This window comes from Scardinius erythrophthalmus (genome assembly GCF_964197995.2).
Source record: "Scardinius erythrophthalmus genome assembly, chromosome: 16".
NCBI lineage: Eukaryota > Metazoa > Chordata > Actinopteri > Cypriniformes > Leuciscidae > Scardinius > Scardinius erythrophthalmus.
This window is the reverse complement of record NC_138236.1, coordinates 17636148-17648183: the sequence shown is the minus strand read 5'-3', so window position 1 is coordinate 17648183 and position 12036 is coordinate 17636148. Positions and strand designations below refer to the sequence as shown.

The 12036-nt window shown below is 36.4% G+C and overlaps 2 protein-coding genes across 3 annotated transcripts; both read left to right on the top strand.

Moving 5' to 3' along the window:
- Positions 1–954: 954 nt before the first annotated feature.
- LOC308704645 (uncharacterized protein) lies at positions 955–7501 on the top strand. The gene is made up of 4 exons (XM_081389093.1): positions 955–1291; positions 1707–2318; positions 3265–4241; positions 5779–7501. The coding sequence occupies exons 2-4, from the start codon at positions 1712–1714 to the stop codon at positions 7063–7065; spliced, it is 2871 nt and encodes a 956-aa protein (XP_081245219.1). The 5' UTR covers positions 955–1291; positions 1707–1711; the 3' UTR covers positions 7066–7501.
- A 229-nt stretch (positions 7502–7730) lies between these two features.
- On the top strand, positions 7731–10699 carry hcst (hematopoietic cell signal transducer). Of its 2 annotated transcripts, none has more exons than XM_081387983.1 (5): positions 7731–8274; positions 8927–9012; positions 9394–9414; positions 9612–9743; positions 9848–10699. In XM_081387983.1, exons 2-5 carry the CDS (start codon positions 8970–8972, stop codon positions 9889–9891), a joined length of 240 nt encoding a protein of 79 aa, XP_081244109.1. In that variant the 5' UTR covers positions 7731–8274; positions 8927–8969; the 3' UTR covers positions 9892–10699. The 2 variants fall into 2 exon arrangements, with proteins under 2 accessions (XP_081244109.1, XP_081244108.1); XM_081387982.1 differs by lacking the exon at positions 7731–8274 and adding an exon at positions 8632–8735 and having other exon boundaries at positions 9848–10686.
- The last annotated feature ends 1337 nt before the right edge of the window (positions 10700–12036 follow it).

The window sequence follows — 12036 nt, the reverse complement described above, 5'->3', positions numbered from 1 at the left end:
GTCAATCTTTGGTTAGCAAGCTCAGCATACTTCCACTAAGTGTTTAAGGTTGTTTGATGAGTTAGAACATGATATCTGCACAGCATGTTAGTTTTTTATCCGGCATTGAGCAAAGTGGATATGATTTTCGTGACACCGGAAAGGCGTATCATCTTCCTGTGAGCGGAATATTTTGGTTACCAAAGTTAATTAATTAAAAATGGAAACTAGACTAAGATAATTTTCATAAAGGATTAGAATGCCTAAAAGTTAAGTGGCTTTTTGCACGAGCAACCAGGTGGGAGAAAAAAAATCCTAAATGAATTTCTTTCGCATATTCTAGACAACATGAGGCTGCGAGCACCTCAAAGACAGGTTGATTCAGAAACCCACATCTAAACCTGTTTGTATGCAGCATTTTACTTCTGGTAAATATTTGGTCTGTGCTGAACTAATATGAATTGGTGAACAACTCGATCTAATCTCACCATGAGGGGCGGTGAAGTATTTCATTTTTAGAGGTCGACATTCATAACGTACGAAGGATTGCGCAAATCAATACGTTAAATATCATGTAGATTAGAATAAAAAATTATGACATCAACAATTCAGACTATCTATTTGAATAGCAGAGAAAAGCAATGGACTGAGACGACATAATAACATAAGAGTTCTGCCAGCCAGGTTTTGTGTCTTGTTCTTTAGTGTTAATTACAGTCTATGGTTAATTATAAACGCAAAGATGGTTCAGTCAGATCCGAAACGAAGCCACGCCCCACACTCAACGCGTTGCTAAACGCAACCGTTGCAGTTATATCATTCTCTGGATATAGAACGATAAAATGTGCAAGTATTTAATAATAATTTCTGCCCTTTCACAACCTGAGAAACCTAAAATTATTTTAAAACATAAGGATAAAATTATTACGGCAACATGTCCGCTTTAATTTTTTTTTTTTTTTTTTTTTTTTTTTTATGGAGACCGCACTAACTCTCCCCTCCAACAGACGGCAGCATCAACATTCCAATCAGCAATTTTATACCGGAAGTATCGCATGGACAGTGGCTTATTTCACCTTATTGCTTCTGCATGCTCATGCAACCTAATTTGAGTTTTATTATATCACAGTCGAGATAAAACAGTTTTCACATTGGCGGTAGTTACAATCTCGTATTATACAGTTGTGTCTTATTTTTCTAATAGATGGTTGTTGAGCAGTTAAACCCGCCATTGTCAGAGATTCATTGTTTCATTACTGAACAGTAGATCCTGGAGCGAAGGTGCTTGGAAATGTTCGTCGAAGACTCCTAGGTAATCTGAATTAAATACGTAGTGTTTAAATTGACAGAACAAAAATGCTTTAAATGTCACTGTGTAATGCAGTTCATGATAGATGTTGTAGACACTGTTTATGTCTGAAATCCAAGACATCTCTTTCTCTAATACTAACTTACTTGAATTATGTTACAACCAGGTTCCGAATATAATTTATATTTATTTTGATTTATAATTTATTTAATAATCTGATTTTATTAATAAAGGTTACAAACCATTTCATGGCATTGGTATAAATGGATGAGTTCTCATCTCATTAAGGTTAGAAGTGCCTAGGTGAAAAATGTGACCCTTTAATAATAATAATAATACATTTAAAAATGTTAAATAAAACCCAGATCGCTTTGCCTTGATAGCAAAATTGATACAGTATTTCTCTTTTTCTCCCAAGACACCATGTCAGAGTTTACCCTCGATATCCAGCTGACAGAGTTAGGTTTTCCAAGCTGGAATTTCCCTCTCTGTGAGCCACAGAACGTTAAGGAGACATTTTTGCCAACCCCGAACAGCATTGAAAAGCCAGCACCTGAGACTGAGATACCTGTAGACTGCCATGAAGATGCCTGCATTGTCCCTAGTGCATCGGCTGACAAAAGCTTTCTGCTGGACCATCAGTATTCCTCTCCCTTCAAACAGGACTCTTCATCTATAGAGGAAACCGCTCAAGGTAATTCAAAAATCATTTCCTCAGAGGAGGATAAAGTCGTTTGCAATTCATGGAAAAGAGAAAGAAGAGCGGGGACAGAACAGAAAAACGATGACGAAGAGCAAAGTGGACAAGAGGTAAAGAAAAATTATGAAAAGGAACAGAAGTCAGAGGGGAGCCCGAAAGCCTCCAGTCTTACGACAGATGACGCTATATCTAATGAAGAAAGGACATATGAGGATCTGGAATTTGTTTTGACTGATGATGATGATGTTGTTGATGATGATGATGAGGAGGAGGAAGATGATTATGATGTTGAGGAGGACGTGGATGAAGATGATGATGTTTCCTGGCCAGGTATTGTTTAGTTTTCCAAATAATGGATTGTGATTGTGCAGTATTTTGTAGATTTTGCTGAGCTTAAAACTAAGAATTTTGCACTGCTGGTGCTGGAACAGAACATTTTTACTTGCTCCACCACAAGAAAAAAAAAAAAATTGGTGTTATTTCCCTTTATCACCTTGTGCCATCATCTAAAATTAATCTTTATAGAAACAAATGAATAGAAATTAAGCACTAATAATCTTTAGTGCTGAAAAAAACAGAAGATCCAAAACTAAAAATATAAAAAAAAAAAAAAAGTATACTGTACTTAATGTATATTGAGAAGTACTTTAAATAATTGATTTTTTTAAATTAATTTATGCAAAATGATGGAAATTAAAGAATATTATCTTCAGCAATTATGTTTCATTAAATATTTTGTTAACAAGTACTTTTTTTTTCTTTTTTTATAATTATTACAGCTATAAATTCATAAACACTTTTTCTGGATAATGATGGCATAAGATGTCAAATATTACTGATTGGTTAGTAATTTCCATCCCATTCTAAAAGAGGTGTGAATCTTCACTTGCCTCACGATTTGATTATAAGACTAATTTTGGTGCATCACGATGCATCTTTTCCTACAAATCTTTTATTAATATTATTAATAGTTATTTTGTTGTTTTATATTTGTTATTAAAAATAAGAACAAAGATGCAAAAAACAAACCGAAACATTAGACACAAGTGCTTTGCTTCTGAAGGACATGCTAAGCTTTTTTTATAATAAGAGTACTTGTGTGATAGGTGTATTACATTTTTGAAAATTGATGATTTTCTTTTTATGCAGAATCAGTCACATCAGCATCGCGATGCATAAAAATGACTATATTCCGCTGCTCTACATTTGAACTAATGATTCCAGTAGCCTTTCGGCATCTGTTGATGCAAGTTTATTTTATTTTATTTTATTTCAGAGACGAATGGATGTGGAGAGAATGAAGAGAATCGATGCCATGTGTGTGACCTCACCTTCTCCTCTCTCTTCCTTCTCCGAGAACATTTAAATATGCATACGGGTGTTCGTCCCTACCGCTGCGATGAATGTGGCAAGCAGTTCTGCCAGTTAGTCAATTACCGCACGCACCTTCGCTCCCACTCGCACAAGGCCTCGATCCACTGTCGTGTTTGCTCAACCATCTTTGAGACAGAGGAACAGCTCCAGCAACACTTGGACACCAACCATTTTGAGAAAGAGTTCTACCAGTGTGATTTTTGCAAGCAGATTTTCACTGACCTAGATGTGTGCAAGGGTCATGTAGAAGCACACAGGCAACAGGCGAAACGACATTTGTGCCTCAAATGCGGCACCAGTTTTCGCCATCGCAACTCGCTGCTCCGTCACTTGGAATGGCACAGCAGAGGCATCTTCTCCTGCTCGGACTGTGAGCGGACCTTCTCCAGCAAGGCTTCTCTTTTACGCCACAGTTTCTCTCACTTGGGCGTCTTGCCATATACGTGTCTAAAGTGCAAGCGTCATTTCCGCTTGCCGTCGCTCTACCACAACCACGACTGTAAGCCGGAGAGCATCCAGTGCATGGCGTGTTTGGTTTTCTTTCAGAGTCAAGAGGACTTTGACAAGCATAAGAAGGACACAGGTTGTTGGGGTCATCAAGGGGCTTTGCCTACCAAGAAAGATGAGATCCGCTGCATGGAGTGTGGCCAAGTCTTTGCGAGCATTGAGGAATTAAAGAAGCATGGGAGCACTCACCAGAGGGTCCTAAAATGTGCTGAATGTGGGATGGGTTTCCGCTCGTCACTCATGCTTATGTCACACATGGGAGGGCATGCGGCACAGCGGCCGTGTCTCTGCCAGGACTGTGGCCTGGGCTTTCCACATGAACAGGGTTATGACAGCCACCTGAAAACATGTGGAATGGTAACTCCACCAGTGGTAAGGTTTTAGTGTCTTTTTTTTTGTGTCCTGTACTTTAAAGCAGGGGTTTTCATGGGGGCTAAGGAGAATTGTAAAGAATGTTAATGTTAAAATGTTAATTAAAAGTTCACATTTATTGATTTTGGCATAAGTGTTTCATTCTAGTATTGTTTTTAACTAAAACTATTAAAAATCTTACAGCTAAAATAAAACATCAATATTGGATGAAAAACTTGAAAACTTAGAATGTTGCTTTGGCAACTATGTAACTTTGTCGAAGTACTAGCCTACAATTACTAAAAATAAATTAATGCTAAAACCAAAACTACTGAAAATTGCAAAAGCACATGACAAAATTACTAAAAGTTAAACTAAATTTAAAATAAAAAATGAAAATATTTAAATAAAAGCTCACTGAAAGTATTAATCTCTGTGCTATCCACGTAAGTCTGTCTTTTATGTCTTGCTATTGTCACTATATGTATGAGCCTCGTCACAAGGCATGTTAACTATGCAAATGACAAATAAATGCCTCTCTCTCTCTTGAATTAGTGTTATAATATATGCAAAAGTATATAAATAATATAAAATTAACACGGTTTAATTCAGCATTCTAAAGACTGGTCAAAAGTTCTTTTTAAAATTGCCTTGCCGCATACAAAATTTCAAACACTAGGCACGTTTCACCTCTGAAAAAGTGCTTTAGTATGATTTTATTGTGGAAAGTGGTATAAAAATAAATAGGGGTGTAAATCCCTTTTTTTTCAGGATTTGATCCAACACTGATTCTTTAAACCAGATATGGTATTTACAAAAACCTCAAAACATGCTGTGATACGATTAAATTAAGAGGTATACTGATTGATATATTGATATGATATTACACACATTGCTCTGCAAAAATACAAAACAAAACAGGCAGACAGGCTGATTAAAAATGCAACTTCACTCTCTGACAGTAGGTGGAGCTTATGGAGCACTAATAAACACTACTTTGTTAGGCATTTTATGGAGTTAACATGAAAGGAAATGCCATCGAAACCTTTCTGAAAACGAATGGTTCCCTTCAGAGGTACTGAAATAAAAACACCCCCCACACACACAAATTAAAAACTCCTCTGAGCTTTGCATGAATCACGTTAAAAGCCTATTTCAAAGTCAGAACAGAAAGGCAACGAGTTTGCTGTTATGCAGTGAAGAAAATATCTAGATCTCGATTTTCACACGTTGCATTGATGCATATCGTTAGTTATTTGATCAATGTATTGATCCATATTCATGTATTGTTACACCACTATAAATAATTTGAACTTTAAATTTTTGTTCTGGTTTACACATTTAAAAGTACTTTATTGAAGACAAAAAATATAGCCAACTTAAAAAGTAAAATATTTTCTGGTCAGTTTTCCAGATAAGCGTTTTTCATTTACAAATACAATAATGATATAAAATGAATCCAGCAATTTTCTCTTAATTTCATGCTTAATATCAAAATGTTGAGAATATATCAGTGTTGAAAAAATTTCCCCATACTGTAATCTTATTCTGTTTGCAGGCTTCTGTGAAGAAACCGAAACCGAAGCCAACCCCCTCTACACAAATAATGAAACCAATTGCTCCTAACATTGTCTTCCAAACTATTGCTCAGGCCTCAAATCCTGTCACATTCTCCAATAGCTTGAAGGAGGTCCGCATGGTTCCATTAGGTGACCAGAATAAGCCTGCTGATGGTAGGTGGAAACTTACCTTAAATAAAGAGCCTCCTCCAGGTATGCCTTTAGTCATGCTTGTGCCAGTTTCCACTGCACAGTACTCATCTACCTCAGATCCTACCAAGAGATCCCAAAACTTTTTGCCATCCTCTCTAGTCTTAGAATCACGCTCATCTGCTCCACATGTAATTTCCATGCCGGTGGTCCCGCCTGGAACTGTAATTAGCAAAGAGGCAGAGAAAGACACTGTAGAGCCCTGCAGAACCAACATTCCTTCAAATACACTCATTCCTGTGGAAAGTCATAACAGTTCCTCTAAGAAGAGGTGGACCATTTTAGAAGATCAGGGTTCTGTTCAAGTTATTGATACAGAAAATGTAAAGGCAGGTGAACAGGCTGCAGGTGCAGCGCAAGCGAATCAGGGAATGAAGGTTACTACGCAGGTAGAGGTGGAGAATGAGCAGAAAAATCAATCAAATGTGGAGCCTAATGCATTGGGAGATGAAAAATCGGATCCAGGGTGTTCAGATGCCGCACCTTTCAATTCCACGTGCCCTGTGAAACCATTATGCCTAAAAACGCAGAAGGATGATGATGACAACATCAAGAAAAAGTATTCAAATTTGACTGACCTCAACTCCTCGCCTGTAATGGCAGAAGTAGAAGTTAGTGTGCCTTTCATGACAATATCAGATAAGCAAATGCTGGATAAGCAGGACAGTACAGATCAGAGATTTTTCAAAGAAGTCAAGTCGTTTGACAGGATGTGTGATGAGTCACAAATGGAATTTACCATGACTGGGGACACATCAGAAAGTGGTCCGCAGGGGCAAAACGAATCTGGTTTCGATGCAGAGGTGGAAATGAATGAAGATGTGGATTTGAGCAGCATGGAAGTGGAGATTGGTGATGAAGACAGCGGAGTGGACATGTTGGATGGTGAGCTTCATGAATGTGTGACTTGTGGACAAGTCCTTCCTGAAAAAGATATGATCCAGCACTACATGAAGCATGCGGCCGTCACAGACAGTCCTGAGTGCTCTCATACTAACTGTTCCTCTCGCGCTACAGAACAGTCCCCTCCGTGTAGCCCATCAAGAAAAAGACTACAATCTGGTACAAAGTTGTGACATTTTGTTCAAGAGTATTTACTACCTTTCTTTTTTTTTTTTTTTTATTGATACAATGGAAATTTGGGAAAGATTGGTGTATGTTAAAACCAAGTATGTTTTGAATGTTACACTTCTTTCACGGTCTCTTATTACATTTCCAGATTGCCGTGTAAGATACAATAAATGTAGATTGGGACATTGGATAAATGATTTTTTATTTTTATTATTATTATTTTTTAATCTATATTTATTTCAGATTAATTTGGGAAATTGAGGTAGTGTTAGATCAGCAGCTTAATGCTGGTCTTTTGTGTGAGACTGCACATCTTATCAGTCCTGCTGGTTTAAAGTTTCAGCTTCTGATTGTGACATTATGTACCATATCTTCTGTTCTTCACTAATTGCAATTGCAAAACGTTTTTCTGTCAGCAAAAATAAAAAATATGCAAATACCACAGAACGTCATTTTCACTGCAAATTCAATAACTTATAAGATATTTGAAAATCAGTAAAACCAATAATATATATAGGGAGAAAACTGAATTTATATTTAGTGCATTTCTGTACTTCAATGATGTTGGATATAAGGGTCCATGTCTGTTTACTTAATGTAGGCCTATAAGCATAAGTAAGTTGTGTTGTTTTCTTTTGTTCCTCTTTCTAAGTTATTTCTCCTTTTTTGTAATGAGGCATTTGAAAAGAAATACAAGCCATCTGTAAAGAGGAGCTGCAAGCTAACTAACTTTTTTTAATGACAGAAATGTGTGTTCTGTAACCTACTTAATGACTTAATTTATTTATTTTTAAAATTACATGGTGTACAATAAATAATTTAGTTCGGCTGCCGTCACTTTTAAAAAGCTTGAATCGTGATGTCATTTGACACTGTTTCGGTGGTTCTCTGGAATTAATGTTGTATTGCAACTGAGTTCAAAGTGAAATCTAGTTTTATTAAATAAAAATAACAGAGTAACATTTATCACAGAGAAGACGGCTCGTTGTTAATGAGAGTAAAGTGCAATTGTTGGAAAGTAGACCATTCTTTATGGGTGTATTCAGATTTTTGATTCGCCAGCAAAGGTCTAATTTAGCTTATTTAGGAGGTGTTCACAGGCTAAACCATCTCCAGTGACTCATAAAGGGAAAAACAAACCGAGTGGGCGGAAGGTTAATCGAAGAGTGAAATGTCATCAACGATCAAACGAATTGTTGTACATCACTTCACTGGTAAGCGAGACTCTCTGTTGATTTAAAGTAGGCTAGCTTATAAAGCCTCTGTTATCATTTTAAAATGCGCGTCGAAACATTATAACTCCAATATTGTTTCAAGCGTTTTCTTGTGGTCGTCTTATTTAGCTTGACTTTTAAAACAGGCAAGAATGTTTTATTAAATTCTGTGAGATCATATAGCCTACGCTAACGCGTGTGGTAACGTTACATTTTGTAGGCTAATGCCGCGTTTCAGGCAACCTGTAACCCGTGTTTTTCCAACCTTATACCCGTGAAAGTGCACTGGAACGGCAGTCAAACCCGTGACTTCCCACCCGTGAACTCGTACTAGATCGATACTCCCAGTTACGAGTTGGAAAAACACGGGTTACAGGATGCCTGGAACGCGGCATTAGTTGCAGTCGGTTGCATTTACGATAGTTCAATGTTGTCACTTGACTTACCAGATTTCTTTGCAGGTAAATGTACAGCTTGCCTTTATCGTAAATTGAACAACCTGTAGGCGATACACAATAAATGATATAACTTATGACTTAACTTATAGCCTACGTACGAAAGTAAATATTAATGTTTAAATATTAGTTCGATTATAGGCGCTGTTCTCTGCGCTTTTGCATATTTTTCTAATTTGTACATTTTCTCATGTTAGGTTTGGTGAAAGAACAATATCACCCAAGTTTCAAACACAGGAAATGACAAAGAACGGTCTTACATTTTTTTTCCTCTCTATGTTGGGTAGGTGAGACTTTTTTTCCACCTCTTCCTCTCCTGTTGTTTGAGACCACCGTGCATTGCATATTTGCAGCAATATATCCTGTTAGATGTGGGTACTCTGCTGATGCAGATGAACAGTGGTTTTTTTTTTGGGGGGGGGGGGGGGGGGGGGGTTTGATTTAGTTTTCTTTACATACTCTTGTGTGGGTGTGAATTTTCACTCATCACATTTTTTTGTGTCTGGTTTTTAGGTCACATAGATAATTGTGGCCATCATTTAATGACTGTTGTTATCTTGCTGCATTTTTTCTAAAACTTGGTTACCATTTATTTTTACATCACTATAAAAAGTAGACCTATCTACATTAAATATGTTTCTTTTTCTCCCTAACCTTTCTAAAGCTATGGTGAGTGCTGTTGAAGGTAAGAATTTATATTGTGAGCTTTGTGTTTTGGTTAGCATGTTCAGTCAGTTAGGCTACATTTAAATAAGCATATAAATCCTATAGATATTCGACTGACTCCTGCACAATATACTGTACCTGTTTACATTTCTTTATATGAATGTTTTTAACAGGATGTGTACGGTATTTCACATACACCGTTTTTCTTTCCCATAGACAAAGGCTCATGCTATGGCATCGGCTCTGGCACTATGGCAGGTATTATATTCGCTGATGTTGCAGTGACGATCTTCATTGTTTCTACCACCTACTGGTATGCCAGCAAGCGCAGACAAAAGAAAGAAAAGGGTCAGAAATTAGGCACACGCTTCTAATTTCTCTAGCAATCCTGTAATTATCATGTAAGTGCACAGAAGACATTTAACATGCTTGTGTTGATGTATTTCTTTTAGCTGACGAAGTCTACATGAATGTCAGAGCAAACTGCAAAACATGAGGATCTTTTGAAGACTGACATGAACTATGGAAGACTCACTGACTTTTAATATCATATGACATAATATGATAAGAGGATTTATATTTACATTTTAGCACAGTTTTAATACATGGCTCTGCACTCTTAAGTGTTCTTGTGATAGTTATCTTGTACATACGACAAAATGACCTTATCTGTCATTCAAAATCCCACTGGAAACTTTTAGAAGTTTTTGGAAGATTATTAACTCGATCTAGTAGATTATCAACAGCTATAACCGCAGTGAGGAAAAACACTGCCAGCTAGTGGATAGTTCTGTCTCACTACTATTTTCTTGCTCTAGGATTAAGTGACTTTTAAAATGTAATATAATCAAGCTTTCTGTAACTTGTACTGGATTATAAAAAAATACAAAAAAACAATTCCCTCATTTTGTTCATAAAAGTTTGCAATTATGCATTATGTTTCTACATGCGTCCATGTAAGAAACAGGGCTGTATAAGACAGACATGATGCCATCTCAGTTTCTTTGCAACAGCTTTAGGTGATTAGTATGCTTATAATTTGAGTCTATGTCATCATAGCTTAATATGCAAAAAAGTGCTCATTAGTTCTTATATTTCACTTCATTGTTTGGTATTCTGTATAATTTCTATGCATATAATTAAAAAATGAATAAATCTTAGATTGTTTTATAAAGTGGATTTATGAATTTATTTGATCTTCTGCACAACACAAAATGTATTTTGCAAGTGTGTATTGCAGATTTTTAAATGGAGATTAAAATTTGCTTTGTGCTCTCTGTTATCTATCTTGACTTTCTCCAATCACATTTGTTCCGAGCTGATAACTGAACACAAGAAAAGGCCTTCATTTCTGCGGATTGTTAACCCACAAAATATCAGCAAAGAAGAAAAAACACGTCCTGGCTGTATATGTGCTTTTACTTAAGCATGTTCTTGTTGTTATAAATATGAAAAGTATCAAATGACTGTGCTCTGGAATCTCACAGAAATTCCTGTGTCTAAAAAAGCACAAGACTGTGACTCCTCCACCAGAAAAAAAGTGGAAGTAGAAAGAAATGAATCTTTACCGTTTTCGTCACTTAATTTTCTAGATTTATTTGCAATTATCAATAAAATGTAATAATTCTGTCACCAATGTAGATGATCACTCTTATTTGATAAGGATATTTTGGAATAATATAAATTGTTTAAAGTCTTAATTTAAATACTTTAACACTTTTATGCTGTCTGTTGGCTTACAAAAATGTGGATTCAATATTTACACAGCGACAATATAATAGCATATGTATCATACCCGCAATGTCCATTGAAATGCGTTTAAAATCTTCATATTATCACCCAGTATATAAATACAAACATCAAGATGTTTATGTTTTTTATGTTTATGTTCATTTATCTGTCAGATTGTGACTGTACCTCATCAGTTAGTTTGTCTTCTTAACAGGGCAGGTCTTAAGGTGAGAATGAAGTACACTTATCACTGAAGCGCACGTTGCTAAGAAAAACATCCTTTTTAAATAAAATGGTAAGTGGAACAGGATATAGGGTTTTTTTCTACCTGTTTGAAGGGATCAGATATTGGCTTTAGTAGTCACATCCTGTGCAGTGAGACTTTTAACCGCATTAACAACCAGGTCCTTCTCACTAGCCGCTTGCTCACGAACCTAACTTACTGTGAAGTGCAATTATAAGAAGGGCATTCGAAAAATTCATCTTTTCAATGTCATGTAAATGAACTGTATGCTCAGATTTAGTTTCCAATGTATTTCAATCTTTAAGGCTAGAAATAGCATATATATTCTAACATTGACAGGATAAAATGTAAACAAATGAAATACTGAACTATATAGGTTAAGTGTGCGTGTGGGGATGTAGGTGAGAGAGCAAGGAACAAGAGAGACTAATGTTACCTCAGATAGCACAAGCACGTGTTGCTCCTCCCCAGTATCCTTTGGTTCTATTTTGATGGATGGTGATAAGTCATCAACACATACTCAGTGATTTTTCACACACAGGCAATTTCCATACAATCACTCTGATATTCAAGGTGTTCTAGCTCACAGCCAGAAAGGCGTATTGCGCTGTTTTAAAGAAACCTCAAGTCAGGGCTGCACCAACCCTGAGTAATTCTGCGCTCATT

Excerpts from the sequence above, each read along its gene's own strand:
- LOC308704645 (XM_081389093.1), top strand. The coding sequence starts at position 1,712 with ATGTCAGAGTTTACCCTCGATATCCAGCTGACAGAGTTAGGTTTTCCA. Across the intron at positions 2,319-3,264 it reads TGATGATGTTTCCTGGCCAG|AGACGAATGGATGTGGAGAG; the intron begins GTATTGTTTAGT and ends ATTTTATTTCAG. Across the intron at positions 4,242-5,778 it reads GAATGGTAACTCCACCAGTG|GCTTCTGTGAAGAAACCGAA; the intron begins GTAAGGTTTTAG and ends TTCTGTTTGCAG.
- hcst (XM_081387983.1), top strand. The coding sequence starts at position 8,970 with ATGACAAAGAACGGTCTTACATTTTTTTTCCTCTCTATGTTGG. Across the intron at positions 9,013-9,393 it reads TTTTTTCCTCTCTATGTTGG|CTATGGTGAGTGCTGTTGAA; the intron begins GTAGGTGAGACT and ends ACCTTTCTAAAG. Across the intron at positions 9,415-9,611 it reads TATGGTGAGTGCTGTTGAAG|ACAAAGGCTCATGCTATGGC; the intron begins GTAAGAATTTAT and ends TCTTTCCCATAG.